This window comes from Felis catus, chromosome A2 (assembly GCF_018350175.1).
Source record: "Felis catus isolate Fca126 chromosome A2, F.catus_Fca126_mat1.0, whole genome shotgun sequence".
In the NCBI taxonomy this organism is placed as follows: domain Eukaryota; kingdom Metazoa; phylum Chordata; class Mammalia; order Carnivora; family Felidae; genus Felis; species Felis catus.
In genome coordinates, this window is record NC_058369.1 from 77,125,779 (window position 1) to 77,139,882 (window position 14,104).

At 40.2% G+C, this 14,104-nt stretch overlaps 1 protein-coding gene across 1 annotated transcript in view; it reads right to left on the reverse strand.

The window, feature by feature from the left end:
• DLD (dihydrolipoamide dehydrogenase) overlaps positions 1–13,665 on the reverse strand; it is a 35,317-nt gene extending 21,652 nt beyond the window's left edge. Inside the window, exons 1-7 of the mRNA XM_003982645.5 lie at positions 13,512–13,665; positions 11,939–12,017; positions 4,102–4,181; positions 3,551–3,619; positions 2,915–2,984; positions 1,186–1,286; positions 240–383 (exon numbers count right to left, since the gene is read on the reverse strand). Coding sequence (XP_003982694.1) covers positions 240–383; positions 1,186–1,286; positions 2,915–2,984; positions 3,551–3,619; positions 4,102–4,181; positions 11,939–12,017; positions 13,512–13,550 — 582 coding nt within the window. The 5' untranslated portion in view covers positions 13,551–13,665. The remainder of the gene's footprint in view (positions 1–239; positions 384–1,185; positions 1,287–2,914; positions 2,985–3,550; positions 3,620–4,101; positions 4,182–11,938; positions 12,018–13,511) is intronic.
• Positions 13,666–14,104: the final 439 nt, after the last annotated feature.

The window sequence follows — 14,104 nt, forward strand, 5'->3', positions numbered from 1 at the left end:
CAATATTTCAAAACCAAATGGTCCATTTTAACTACAAAATGAACCCAAGTCTATCTTAATATGAAATGTTCTATTTCTGGTCAAAATCACTGCAAAATAGAGACAGCTTCCCAAAGCTGAGTGTCAACATATGGTATTTCAGTTAGAAATGTTTCATTCAAAGTGCATAAATAGCATGAATAAAGTAGTTTATAAAAGGTCTTCCTGAAGGAAGGTTGTAACAGTTGTAAAAAGCATACCGTGATTCCAGGAAAAGGAGTAACTTCTGACCCTGTAGCTATAAGAATGTTCTTTGTATCAATAACTTGAGTGCTGCCATCGGCTTTCATAGCAGTGACCTGATTTTTGCCCGTTATCTTTCCATATCCATTTACGTGAACAACCTTTAATAAAATAGTATTTATACATTCACAAAGTTTAAAATGATGTTTGCAATTAAAAAAAACATGGGGCGCCTGGGTGCCTCAGTTGGTTGAGGATCCAACTTCGGCTCAGGTCATGATCTCATGGTTTGTGAGTTCGAGCTCCGCATCAGGCTTCGTGCTGACAGCTTACTCAGAGAGCCTGGAGCCTGCTCTGGTTTCTGTCTCCCTTTCTCGCTGCCCCTGCCCTGCTCACACTCTGTCTCTGTCTCTCTCAAAAATAAACATTAAAAAAATGTTTTTAAATAAAAATTAAAAAATATGATTAATGGGGAGGAAAATAAAAGCACTCTATTAAATAATACACCCAGTACAAAATACTTCCTTACTTAATAAGGTTACGCGTAGAGCAGCAAAAAACTTGTTATATACGTCAGGGAATCTACTTCAGGTTAGCACACAGTTTTAAATTAATATACCCAGCAGGAAAAAAAAAAAAAAAAAGAGATAGGGGTGCCTGTGTGGCTCAGTCAGTTAAATAGCCAACTTCTGTTCAGGTCATGATCTCATGGTTTGTGGGTTCAAGCCCCGTGTCAGGCTCTGTGCTGACAGCTCAGAGCCTGGAGCCTGCTTCAGATTCTGTGTCCCCCTTCTCCCTCTGCCCCTCCCCCACTCATACTCTCTCTCACTCTCTCTCAAAAATAAATATTAAAAATATATATATAATACCCCCAAGCATTAAGTTCTAAGGGCATCACTCTATCAGCAGAATGTTTCATATGAACGTAAGATAAAGCAGGCATCTGAACATTAAAACACTGACCTTATTCTGTTTGAATAAGTGGGCAATTCCACCAGTTAAAGCTTTTACCGCTGTACTCTTCTGCTCCATCATCTTCTCTAAATTCAAGCGAACTTCAGACACTGTAATTTGTTAAATAAATCTTTAGTCCTTAGCTAAATTCTTGACGCAATGTGATATTTTTCACTAATCAGGTCTGGAAAATTTCAGCTTAATGCTTACAGAACTGTAAAAAAGGCAGTGTTAAAACTTCTCATGTAGTAACTGCTATAATAATTGTAGCTCGCAAACAGGCCAACAGCAACACATCACGGTCAACAAAACTTATCAAACACAGTAAAAAGTCCACCTTTGGGAAAAATGCAGTCCAAAATACACATTACATCCCACGTGGCAACATACTCATTCTCCGAACACATTATGATGATTATAAATCTGGATAGAATTAAATAGAGATGGCAAAGTAAAACACCAGCTGAAATTTTAAATAGGAACAACTTCACAAAACAAAAACAAAAATACTCATCTGAAAACTTTAAATATAGAAACTTAACATAAAAGAGTTTAATCAACTGGATTTAATCCCTCATTTGGGTCGCCTGGGTTGCTCAGTTGGTTAAGCATCCGACTTCAGCTCAGGTCACGATCTCATGGTTTGTGGGTTCGAGCCCCGCATCAGGCTCCACACTGCAGAGACTGCTTGCAATGCTCTCTCTCCCTCTTTCTGTCTCTGATTCTCTACCACTTGCGTGTACTCTCTCTCTCAAAATAAACTTAAAAAAAAAAAATCCCTCATTTAACTCCTAACTCTGAAGCAACAACATAAGAAAACAAAGCAGCTCAACTCAACAGAACTTCAAAAGAGGGAGATCTTAGCAATCTGCACATGCAATCAACCCATATCTCAGAGATGAGGAAACAGAGACCCTGAGAGATCTGATTTACCTAGGTCATAAACTAGAAGAGGAAGCTTGGCCTACGATGCAAGTCTCTTGACTAAACCCTGTTTCTTCTCTCCTGAGTCAGGAAAGTGGGTTTTGATTCTACCTTTCATCTACTTTGATATGTTTGCTTTAATGTGTACATATCACCTTTATACCCACTGGATTGCCTACTACAGCCCATTCTTTCAGAAACTACTGCAACAAACAAATGAAAGAAAAATGATTACCCCTCCATACCCACTGGTATGTTTAAGCTCTTTCTAGAACAGACTACCCTTCTGGATGTATCTGTCAACAATTGGTGAAAAAGGATGAAATGAAAACAGCCCAAAAAGAATGGTGGGAGACAAGATTTACCAAATTAAAATGAAATGCCCTCCTTTTACACTGGGTTGCATTCCCCACTCTCTCCTTTGTTCTTGCCACACTACCAACAACCTAAGCAGTCTGTCCATCCTTCCTTCCTTCCTTCCTTATCTGCCTAGAGCACTCAGGAATCCAGTGCCAACTCCCCACCTCGAGATCTCCAGGTTTCAGGGAAATTGAAACTGACTCTTCATACACACACACACACACACACACACACACACACACACACACAGCAGACTTCACACAAAAGTTGTCAAAGGAACAGAAGATGTCATAGTAGAAATCTGGATTTAAGCCTTAAGTAAATCTCTATTTTTAATATCTTTTTTTACTCTTTCCTCAATGAAACATGTATTACTCATTAGACATACAGAAGTCTTTAACTGGAAGAGTCAAGTGTGGCTGGTAATATTGCTAAATATGAAAGGTATACTTACTTTCAATTCCCCTAGATGCAAAATCTTTTCCATGGGCCATATGGTAATAATGAGAGTTATTTAATAAAGCCTAAATAGACAAAATGATGAAATGTTAATAAGACTATATACGATAAAAAAGCACTTAAGAAATGACATCCCCTGCATGCAATAGTACAAAGGACTACAACAATTCAGTTTCTGTTCTTATGTAATTAATCTAAGTCAAATAATGACACAATGTTCAACAGCAGGACTGAAAAACAAAACACCTTTACTTTCTTTAAAAGCAAAGGAATAGGTACCCTCTTCAGGGGGCAGGTGAAAAGGGCAGTCCTGTCTACATCCAAAAGCACCTAAAAGAATTTACTGCCTATGATCTGTTTCGTTGGTAAAGGAGAACTAAAGAGAAAAATGGAACATGAGAGTCTGTTTGAATGGAATGGCTAGGGATTCCAAAACAAAGAAGCAATTTCAGGAATGTATGGCAGACTGCTGAAAGCACTGCTTAAGCTTTACCAAGGAGAACATGTTTTTTATCAACCTTGGTTGTTTATTTTTTAGTAACTGTATTAGTCTAATATTCTAGTCTTAACATATCCTTCTAGCTGGTGGCTAATGACAGAAGCCTTTGCACTGTACGGAACACACGCTCACCTTAGAAGGGATACAACCGACGTTCAAGCACGTTCCACCAAGCGTTTCATTTTTCTCAACACATACTGTCTACAACCAAAGAAAATATTATTTAACGGCACATAACCTGCAGAGTTTCAGTTCACTAAAATTCCCACGTATCTGTCCTAATTCTTGTACAAAATAAGTTTGCATTTGTGAGAATGAAATAGAGTCCTTTAAAATTTATCATCTGAGTAATACTAAATGCAGGCTAACCCAAATGTGAATTATTCTAAGACATTTTTGTTTAACATTACCAAACACATGCTTTTAGTTCTATTACTGTTGCTTCCAAAGTGAAGTTAGTAGCCAAACGTGCGAAGCACTGTGGGGAGTTGGGAATAATGGACTCTGCTATTTCATGAGACTACCACAACTGAATAACACTCTTCACTCATCTCAGGCCTAAATAGAACTTATAGAATAAAGACATTATTTACCACTGTTATTTAGGTGCAAAGTATTTTGTGAATATGATCAACTCCTTCCAAATAAAAATAAATCAACACCTCGTTTAGTCTAAACTTTACCTTGAAGCCCAACTGGGCAGCTTTAATAGCGGCAACATATCCTCCGGGACCAGATCCTATCACTGTTACATCAGCATCAACTACAATAAAAGCAAATTGATATAAACAGTAAATTGCTTAATATGGACCAAAAATAGTACATTAAAAAAAACAAACAAAAAATCTGATACTTTAAACCTCCAAGAAAGTACAAGGAACCAGAATTTTCTACCCAGTACTATTTTATTCCTAGGTACTTAACATTCTTTGATGTTAACTAAAACTGGCATTTTTAAATTTCATATTCTATTTGTTCATTATGACATATGGAAATACAACAGAGTTCTATATCCACTGTATCCACTGACCTTGCTAAATTCCACACCGTTTTCCTTAATAACAAGACAGGCTTTTAGTGACACTAGAAGACACATCTGCATGAGGGAGAGAACTTTGGAATCTGACATACTTGTCTTCAAATCTCAGCTCTAACATTTATTAGCTGTGTAACCAAGTGACTTAATTTTTCTGTCATAAAAGAAACAATAACACTACCTTAAATGACTAACGTTAGGATTAAATTTTGTATATCCTTAGAGCTGTCAATAAATTTAAGAATGATATGATTCCAGGTACTGTACGTGAGATACAGGGAGAAAAACCAGCTTCCCTGTAACAGATGGCAAACACGTTTTGGACTTTATTTGAATACTGATAAATTTCATATAGTTTACAATAACAGGCTAACCAGAACATTAAGTGAACTACTCTGGACATTTACCATATGAAGATAGAAAAGGCAATTAACTGTGATCAGCAGCCTTAGTAATATAATAATTATAATGCAAATGGAAAAGAAGTCCAATTATTCCCACTGTTCTCAAGCCAACTTCAAATAAAAATACACTGGCTTGAAAGAGTTAGGAGACAGTCTCCCTTCTCCTCCGCCTCTACTATCCTTACAACCCCACGCATTTAGCAGTTTATAACACATTTTCACATCAATTATCCTGTTTGATTCTCAGAACTTCTTATGAAGACGGTAAGGATGACATATAACTGACATTTCACAGATAAGAAACACTAGGTTCAGAGAGGTCAGTTAACTTGCCCAAGGTCACATAGCAAGTGACTGGCAGAGACAAAATTTAAGCTTTTTGTCTCTATTTCCAATGGTCATCCCATTATTCAACGGTATTCTATTCCTCAATTTCAACTATCAAAAACTAAAATCCTAAGAGCAATAATCAAGCTTTATAATTATTAGACATCTAACCTTAGGAGAGTAATTTAACCTGTTTCACTTCACCTTCAGTTTCTCTAACTGCAAAATAAAGACTACAAAAAAAACCTACCTCACAGGGGCATGATACAAAATATGCAAATAGCTTAGCACAATACTTGGAGCATACATAATAAATATTTGCTATATGGTAGCTATATTCTGACCTCTGAAGATGGCAGTTTTAATTTCTGATCATCCCTCCTCAAGAAAACACCCACCCCTCCAAGGGATGGGAGTGCTAGTATCATCAAAAAACTTCTGCAGGACTGAAAAGAAACACAGAACCCCTGAACTAAGAAGTTATCCAACCCACAAAACCTAAGAATCCTTCCTACTGAATAAATAAAAGTACTGATTCTCTTTTGTTATATCAAATGATAATTAGGATTACTCAGTACATGAAAAAAATATATAGCTAGTCCAATACATGAAAAAAGGATCGTTTCAAGTTTCATCGATCCACTTGTGCTCTTTGGCTACGCTGTCTGGTTCCCTGATTCATGTTCAGAATTAAGTACATAATAAAGTGTGTATCTATTTTCAAGTTTTGAACCAAATGATGGCCTAAACAATATTCTTTAATTTGGATTCTAATTTTTAATTCACAGTAATGAAACACAAGATACAAAAAACAGGTTTCTTTGCTGAATTTTTAACATCTTTTCTGATTAAAGTATATGTTAATTAAATAAATTTAAACATGAAATAGCCAAAAATTTTAGTTTCATTTCCCATCGTGCTCTTAGATTTTTTTTTAACTATACAAAATACCAAAAATTTAAAACCATTCACCCCTCACTGAAGATATTAGATGTACCGTTCCATCAGAACACCACTAAAGTGCTAGGGAGAACAAAAAAGAAGGGAAAAAGGAAAATTCTCTGAAGATCAGTCAGCTGAGACTATAGGAGGGTGTGATCCAGTAACAAACCTTCAAAAACAAGCCAGTATTTAGGGGATGTCTGCAATTTACTTTTAAATGTGTCAAAAAAGTAAGGTGGACTGAAGGGTGGCTAAATGGATGAACAGATACATGACAGTTTAAGTACAGTAAAATGTTAGTGGAAGTACCTATGAATGTTCACTGGAAAATTCTTACAACTTTTCCGAACATTTGCGATTTTTCATAACGAAAGGTTGCAAAGACAAACCAGTTGGCTCTCACCTACACAAAGGCTGCACACAGGTGAAAAGTTTACAACACACAATTCTGACTCACCACCTCCTTGTCCAAAAGCATTTCTCAATTTGATTCCCACATACACTTTTAAAAACCAGGATACAGACAAATAATTAAATGAAACACATTAAGGAACACTTGATGGTTAATTTTACAAAATTAGCTCTAGCCTTTAAGAGTGAAAAAGAAAAACCAAACAGGACACACAAATCGGTATCATGGGAGAAAGATGACTAAGTTAGAAGTATGGCAGAAGACAGCTACATAGCAATCTGCATTTTAGGTGACAGTGAAATATCAGCAGAAAGTTACCAGGCTGATGCTTTAAAAAATACTGGGATACAATTAGGCGTGATGGACTTCAACAGACATGGCAGTTAATGCCATGAAATGAACTGAAGGAGAAAAAGCAGGAAAAAGTGTTCTACGAATGTTACTTATTATATCACTGTGAGGAAAATAAGTACACCGTGTCATCAAGGCTACCACTGAAATACAGGTGTTGAGTTACAAATAAATGATAATCATCAACAAAGTGCAAGACGTATTTTAAGGAGTCAGTTTGCAATAACATCTACCATTTTGGTAATTTATTCTGTGCCAGGCAGCGAGCTGAGTATTTCATGTCGTCTCATTTAAGCCTCCTTATGTCTCTATGACACAATTATCAGACCTCCATTTCACAGGAAGAAACTAAGGCTGAGAGTGACTAGATAACCTGCATAAGGTTGCACAACCAGTAAGTGATGCAGCCAGGGTTCAAAGCAGGTTCTTTCCATTCATAAGCCTCCACTCACTCCTATACCTTTCTGTCCTAATGCCATGCAGAACACTCAGATGACCCCATCATCTCCAGGGCAATCAGGAACTCCAACTAAAATGACAAAAAGCTCCTTCATTAACATAACGAAAGCAACAAATATTTATGAACACCTACCCAAGAGGAAATCACTACCTTCAGTAACCTGACACTACAGTTAGGGAAAACAGGCATGTTTCAAAATATACATAAATCAAGATTATTTTTAAAAGTAAAAAAAGGGGTAAGAAAAAACATATCACAAGGCAGGAATTATTAATTACCAAATTCACTAAATGAGTATAAGAGCTACTTGGCAAGGTTTATTTGTTTTGGGGGGTAGAGGGGCCCTTTTTAAATTATCAACGGCCTTAATCTCCAGTCTATTTTAGTGATCCTTTCATAGTAACATCCTATACTTGTCATCACCCAAAACTGTCCAGCCTCTAAAATCCTGAATTCTGTAAGAATTGTTTACTTTCTGATCATTACCCTACAACCTCCCTAATCCATAAAGGAGAAATATAGTAAAAGAAAAAAGGATTTGAAGTTGGAAGGAAGGAAGGAAGGAAGGAAGGAAGGAAGGAAGGAAGGAAGGAAGGAAGGAAGGAAGGAAAAACTGGTGTTCAAACATGAGCTCTACCCCTTCGTAAATTCTTGGGCAAATATTTAATCTCTCTGGTTTTGATGTAACATAGGAATAAGTGACAGTAATACCTACACCCCAGGGTTTGAGGTCAAAGATAACAATGCATGTCAACATCCTGGGATGATGCTAGATGCATACAAGGCACTCGACGGATGTTTCTTCCCTCCTCAGATCCACCTCCCAATCTCACAACCTCCAATCTCCATAACACCAATGCTACTCCAGTGTTCTCTCCCACTAAAACCCGACCCAGACATTACTCTCTCCTTCTTCATTGGTCTTTTCTTTTTCATTCAACAAACATTTATTGAGCATTAGACCCTATTCTAAGTTCTTTGGATACCTATAATGACACAGCCCTGGTTCTTCTAGTCTAATAAGAGAGAAAAAGCAAAAAGCATTACAATAAAAACTCCAATCTGCAGCAAGAATGATCTTTAAAAACAAATCATATCAGGGCACTGGGTGGCTCAGTCGGTTAAATGTCTGATTTCGGCTCAGGTTATGATCTCATGATTCAAGAGATCAAGCCCAGAATCAGCCTGGCACTAACAGCGTGGGTTTCTCTCTCTCCCTCTCCCTCTGCCCTCTTCCCCTGTTGGCATGCACATCTGTGCTATCTCTCAAAAATAAATAAACTTAAAAAAAACCAAAAACAAAAAACAAATCGTATCAGGCCTCTGCTTAAAACACTCCCGATGACTTCCAACTGTCGTTAAAATAAAGAGTTAGGGTCTTTCATTATCTGCAGAGGTCAACTCTCAATCTTCAACACACTTCAGCCACACTGGCCCTTTTCAAGCTCCTTAAAGGCACTGTGCTCCTTCTCACATCAAAATACTCCCACATGCTGCTCCTTCTACCTGGAACACCTCCTCCCATACCCACTCCACCCCAACCCTTTTCAGATATCAACATCGTTTCCTTAGGAAAGAATTCTGTGACCATTCTCCATCGGGATACAGATTTCATAGCTCCCTTATATTTAGCCTATGGTGTCTTTACCACAATTTTTTTTTTTAACGTTTGTTTATTTTTGAGAGAGAGAGAGACAGAGTGCAAACAGGGGAGGGCAGAGAGAGATGGAGACACACAAAATCTGAAGCAGGCTTCAGGCTCCGAGCTGTCAGCACAGAGCCCAACCTCACACCTGAGCTGAAGCCGGACTCCTAACTGACTGAGCCATCCAGGCTCTCCAATTATCACGCTTATCACAATTATTGGATGGATGCTTGTCTTGCCCAAATGGACTATAAACTCTATAAAAGCTGCATCTTGGGGGCGCCTGGGTGGCGCAGTCGGTAGGGCGTCCGACTTCAGCCAGGTCACGATCTCGCGGTCCGTGAGTTCGAGCCCCGCGTCAGGCTCTGGGCTGATGGCTCAGAGCCTGGAGCCTGTTTCCGATTCTGTGTCTCCCTCTCTCTCTCTGCCCCTCCCCCATTCATGCTCTGTCTCTCTCTGTCCCAAAAATAAATAAACGCTGAAAAAAAAATAAATAATAAATAAATAAATAAATAAAAGCTGCATCTTGGGGGCACCTGGGTGGCTCAGTCGGCTAAGTGTCCAACTTCGGCTAAGATCATGATCTCGTGGTTCGTGAGTTTGAGCCCCGTGACAGGCTGTGCTGACAGCTCAGAGCCTGGAGCCTGCTTCGGATTCTGTGTCTCCCTCTCTCTCTGCCCCTCCTCCATTCATGCTCTGTCTCCATCTCTTTTAAAAATAAATAAACATTAAAAAAATTTTTTTTAAATAAAAACATTTTTTTAAAAAGCTGCATCTTGTCTGACTTGTTCACTGCATCATCCCAGTCACTAGCACATAGTATATATCCCATAGCTGTTGAACTGAGGAATGAATGTAGCTAATGTGAGTGATTAAGTGCTGTGAGTCCACTCCTGTCATGAAACAGAAGGTCCTACCACAATAACACACATCACTCTTCAAATCTTGATGAATTTGGTTCATACAGTTATTCAAACATCTTCCAGATGTTGTAACAGGGACTGTATTATAAGAAATTTTGAACTCCTCCAGTTGCTCTCATCAACAAATACTCAACAGAAGCTGACCAAACAGAACAGAAATTAAAAACATAGGCCCTAGGAGCGCCTGAGTGGCTCAGTCGGTTAAGCGTCTCACTTCGGCCCAGGTCATATCTCACGGTTCGTGGGTTTGAGCTCTGTGCCAGGCTCTGTGCTGCACACAGCTCAGAGCCTAGAGCCTGATTCGGATTCTGTCTCCCTCTTTCTCTGCTCTTCCCCCGCTTGCACGTGCTCTCTCTCAAAAATAAACAAACATTAAAAAGGTTAAAAACAAATGTAGGCTCTAGGGTCAGAAGAATTTTCCCAATTCTGTCCTTTCTTAGCTGAACCTCTTTTCACTCAGTTCCTCCAGTTATAAAATGGGGAAAATGGAAGCACATATCTTACAAGATGGCAACAAGGATTAAAGACTGCTTGAGACACAGTAAGCCCTCAGGGAATCAGTTACTATTACTGTTGTTGTTGCTGGTTACTTACTTTGTACCAGGTACCATACTGGATGGTACCATAGAAAAATTAAAAAACCAAAACAAAAAACAAAAAAAACAAGCCTATTAACTTCCTGTTTTAAATAGCTGAAAAACAAAATATCTGTCATTTATAGAAGCTTCAGAAATATTTTTTTAAAAAAGAGGAAAATATCCATAATCCATAGCTTTCATAGCTTCCTTTCAGGGTATATCCTTCTAGTCCTATAATATGTTTTTGACAAGCCCATCAAAATCTTCGTTCAAGGGGCACCTGGGTGGCGCAGTCGGTTAAGCGTCCGACTTCAGCCAGGTCACGATCTCGCGGTCCGTGAGTTCGAGCCCCGCGTCAGGCTCTGGGCTGATGGCTCAGAGCCTGGAGCTTGTTTCCGATTCTGTGTCTCCCTCTCTCTCTGCCCCTCCCCCGTTCATGCTCTGTCTCTCTCTGTCCCAAAAATAAATAAATGTTGAAAAAAAAAAATTAAAAAAAAAAAATCTTCGCTCAGGATGTCAAAAAGTCATCTTACCATTCTAAACCATGTCAAATAACCACCACACTTAACCTCACCCAGTGGACAGGATTAACTTTTTCTTTTTTTTTTTTTTTATGTGTATTTATTTTTGAGAGATAGAGACAGAGTGTGAGCAGGGAAGGGGCAGAGAGAGAGAGAGAGAGAGAGACAAAATCCGAAGCAGGCTCCAGGCTCTGAGCTGTCAGCACAGAGCCCCACATAGAGCTCAAACTAACAAGCCATGAGATCATGACCTGAGCCGAAGTCGGACGCTTAACTGACTGAGCCACCCAGGCACCCCTAACTTTTTCAATGTAAACATTCAAAAATCATCCCCTGCTCAAAACCCTTCATTGGCTTTCCCACCACACTTGGGAATAAAATCCAAACTCCTTCACCTGGCTTCCAAAACCCTCCCACCATGAACTGATCCCCGCCTACCTCTCTGATTTTACATCCTCCAGCCGCACCAGCCTTTTCTGCAATGCCTTAAACCTCACAAGCTAGTTCTCACCTCACACCCTTGTCATAGTTGTTTCTGTCTGCCTGAAATAACCTCACTCCCTCCCTTCACTCAGACATCATTTCCTTAGAAAAGTCCTGACAGCCTATCTAAAATAGTCTTTGTTCCTCTCCGTTGCCCGCTTTAGTTTTCAATCACTACCCAAAATATTTACCTATTACTTCGGTATTGTTTGTCTTTTGTCACCAGACTATTAGTTCCAAAAGTATAGGGCTTTGCCTTGTTCACTGCCTGGAGACACTAGGTGCTCAATAAACATTTAAGTGACTACACAGATGAACAAACGAATTCTATGACCCACTATTTTATTACCAGTAACTCTAATATTCACTTACTTTTACATTTAAACACAAAGGAACTATGAAATAATGTGAGGAAAAACTGTTTTACTAAGTACTTACTTGGTTGATCAGCGTAAGTTCTCAGAGGAACTGCAGAAACTCCCTGTAAGCCATGAGATATTCGATTGAAATGGCCTCTCTGGAAAAGAAAATTGTTCATATGATGTAAAATGTGAATTCAAAACAGTGAACTACTGAAGGTCCATGAAAATGTAATAAATGGAGCAAACTTTATCAAGCACTTATTATTAACATATCTTCCATTGCCACATAGAGATTACACATCAATTTCTCCTCTTTATAACAATTAAACTCTCCACCTCAGCTCACCACACTGTCTTTTCATTATGAATATTCAATAAACTATGTCATAGTTAGCCCAACAAAAAGTGTTATTCCGTGGCGTGAAGTTTTCTTAAAGTTTCAGAAAGCACGGCTAATTTCTGGCGCCAGGGATCATTTTAATGTCACAGTTAAAGTTCTTAGAGTTCTAACTTAAGTACCCAATAATCTGTATTATTACAATCCTACTTGTAACTGCGGTTTCCTAACTCAAACTACCACGTACAACCTATGAAGATGTTCCTGAACAGTTAACTAGGAACAGAAATTAGACAATGTCACTTTGGAAAACGCAGTTACTGACATTCAACAGCTACTCAGGTTTCACGGACTGCATCACAACCTCATAAAAATCTCTATGGACGTCTACTCTCTCCTACGCTAAGAACAGGGAGGCACAAAGAAACAAAGCAAATAGCTCCTATCCAGCAGGCAAACGGGAGGTAGTGATGAAACCCACACTAATGCAGTCATGGTCTCTACTCCAAGGTAACTCAAGGCACCTGAGGTCAGGACGGTAGGCCAAAGTGGAGCAGACCAACCAAACGTCAGTCCTGACTTTTAATCCCTGCTCCCCCTCTAACTAAAAATGTAACTCCTAGCATATTACATTAACTCTCAGGAACACAGATTACTCATCCTAGACACAAAGGAGTTTGATCAGCATATGATCTTTAAGGTATCCATCAGCACAGTACTCAGCTACGATCCCACATACGTACAATCTGGCTGTATTCGACACGGAGATGAAATGGGAGAGCTGTCGTAACGAAAGATAACCTGCTGCAAGCCTCTAGGAGGGAAGGCAATGGACACTACCTTAAAGCTGCAAACAATGAAGAGGCCTCTGAGGAATTCTTAGGGTTACCTGCCGGGGCTGACTGCGTCTGGCTGTTTCAAGGAGCAGCCGCAAGGTTACCTGCCCACTGCCATTCTAGGGCTGAGATTAGGATTCGAGATAAAAGGTAGAACGTATGAAAAGCCAGACCAGACAGGGCAGGTGCTATTTCTACTTCCTCTGCCAAGGTGGAGAAGCCTGTGTGCCCAGGGCCCAGGCTTGGGAGTGGGCAGTGAGTAACTGCTGGCCGTCACACAACAGGCGGGGCCTCTCCGCCGCCCGGGTCTTTGCCCCGGTCGCGGCCCGGGCAGAGCCTGCTCAGGGGCGGGGCCGCGGGTGGTCCCGGCCCGACCGCCGGCCTCTCTCGCCCCACCAGTTAGGCCGCGTCCGGACTCCGTCAGCAGGCCCTTCTGTGCCTCTGGTTCCGCACGACCCCACCCAGCCGGCCCTCACCTTGGCCAAGGAGCAATACACACGACTCCAGCTCTGCATTTTACCGCTCAACTTTCCTCTCCGCCAATGCTTTCACCTCCGCTAAGCTCCTCTGCCGCCTCGCCAAGGTCTCCCCGCCCTGCGCATGCACAAGAGCAGCTTACGTCATGGGTCGGGAGCAGCGCGATTGGCTGGAGCGGTCAGAGCCCATGGGACTAGGCGTTCCTGTCAGGCGCGGGGTCGCACACTGTCGTAAGGCGCCTAGTGCTTTGTGGCAGAGAGGGAGTGCCGTACCATTTTGCCGGTGATAGGTAAACGTGGGGGTTAGTAATGTGATCTTATACTTGGAAGACGAGCTAAATTAACAAGGCTATCGTTTGCTTGGTGCAAGCTGCAGAAAGTAAGGCTTGACGGGCCCTTGATTGTGCTAAGCTGAGGAATCTCAGCACTTTCCAGGCATCGTCTCACTTCACAGCAAGTATATGAAAGATGATAGTTTTACCACTTCCTCGGATGAGGCCTGAGAAGTTAACTATCCCCGAGGTCGCACAGAGGAAAGATGACTGCTTTATAATTTCTCTCCTCAAATCAGATACTATATAAGGGATGGAACC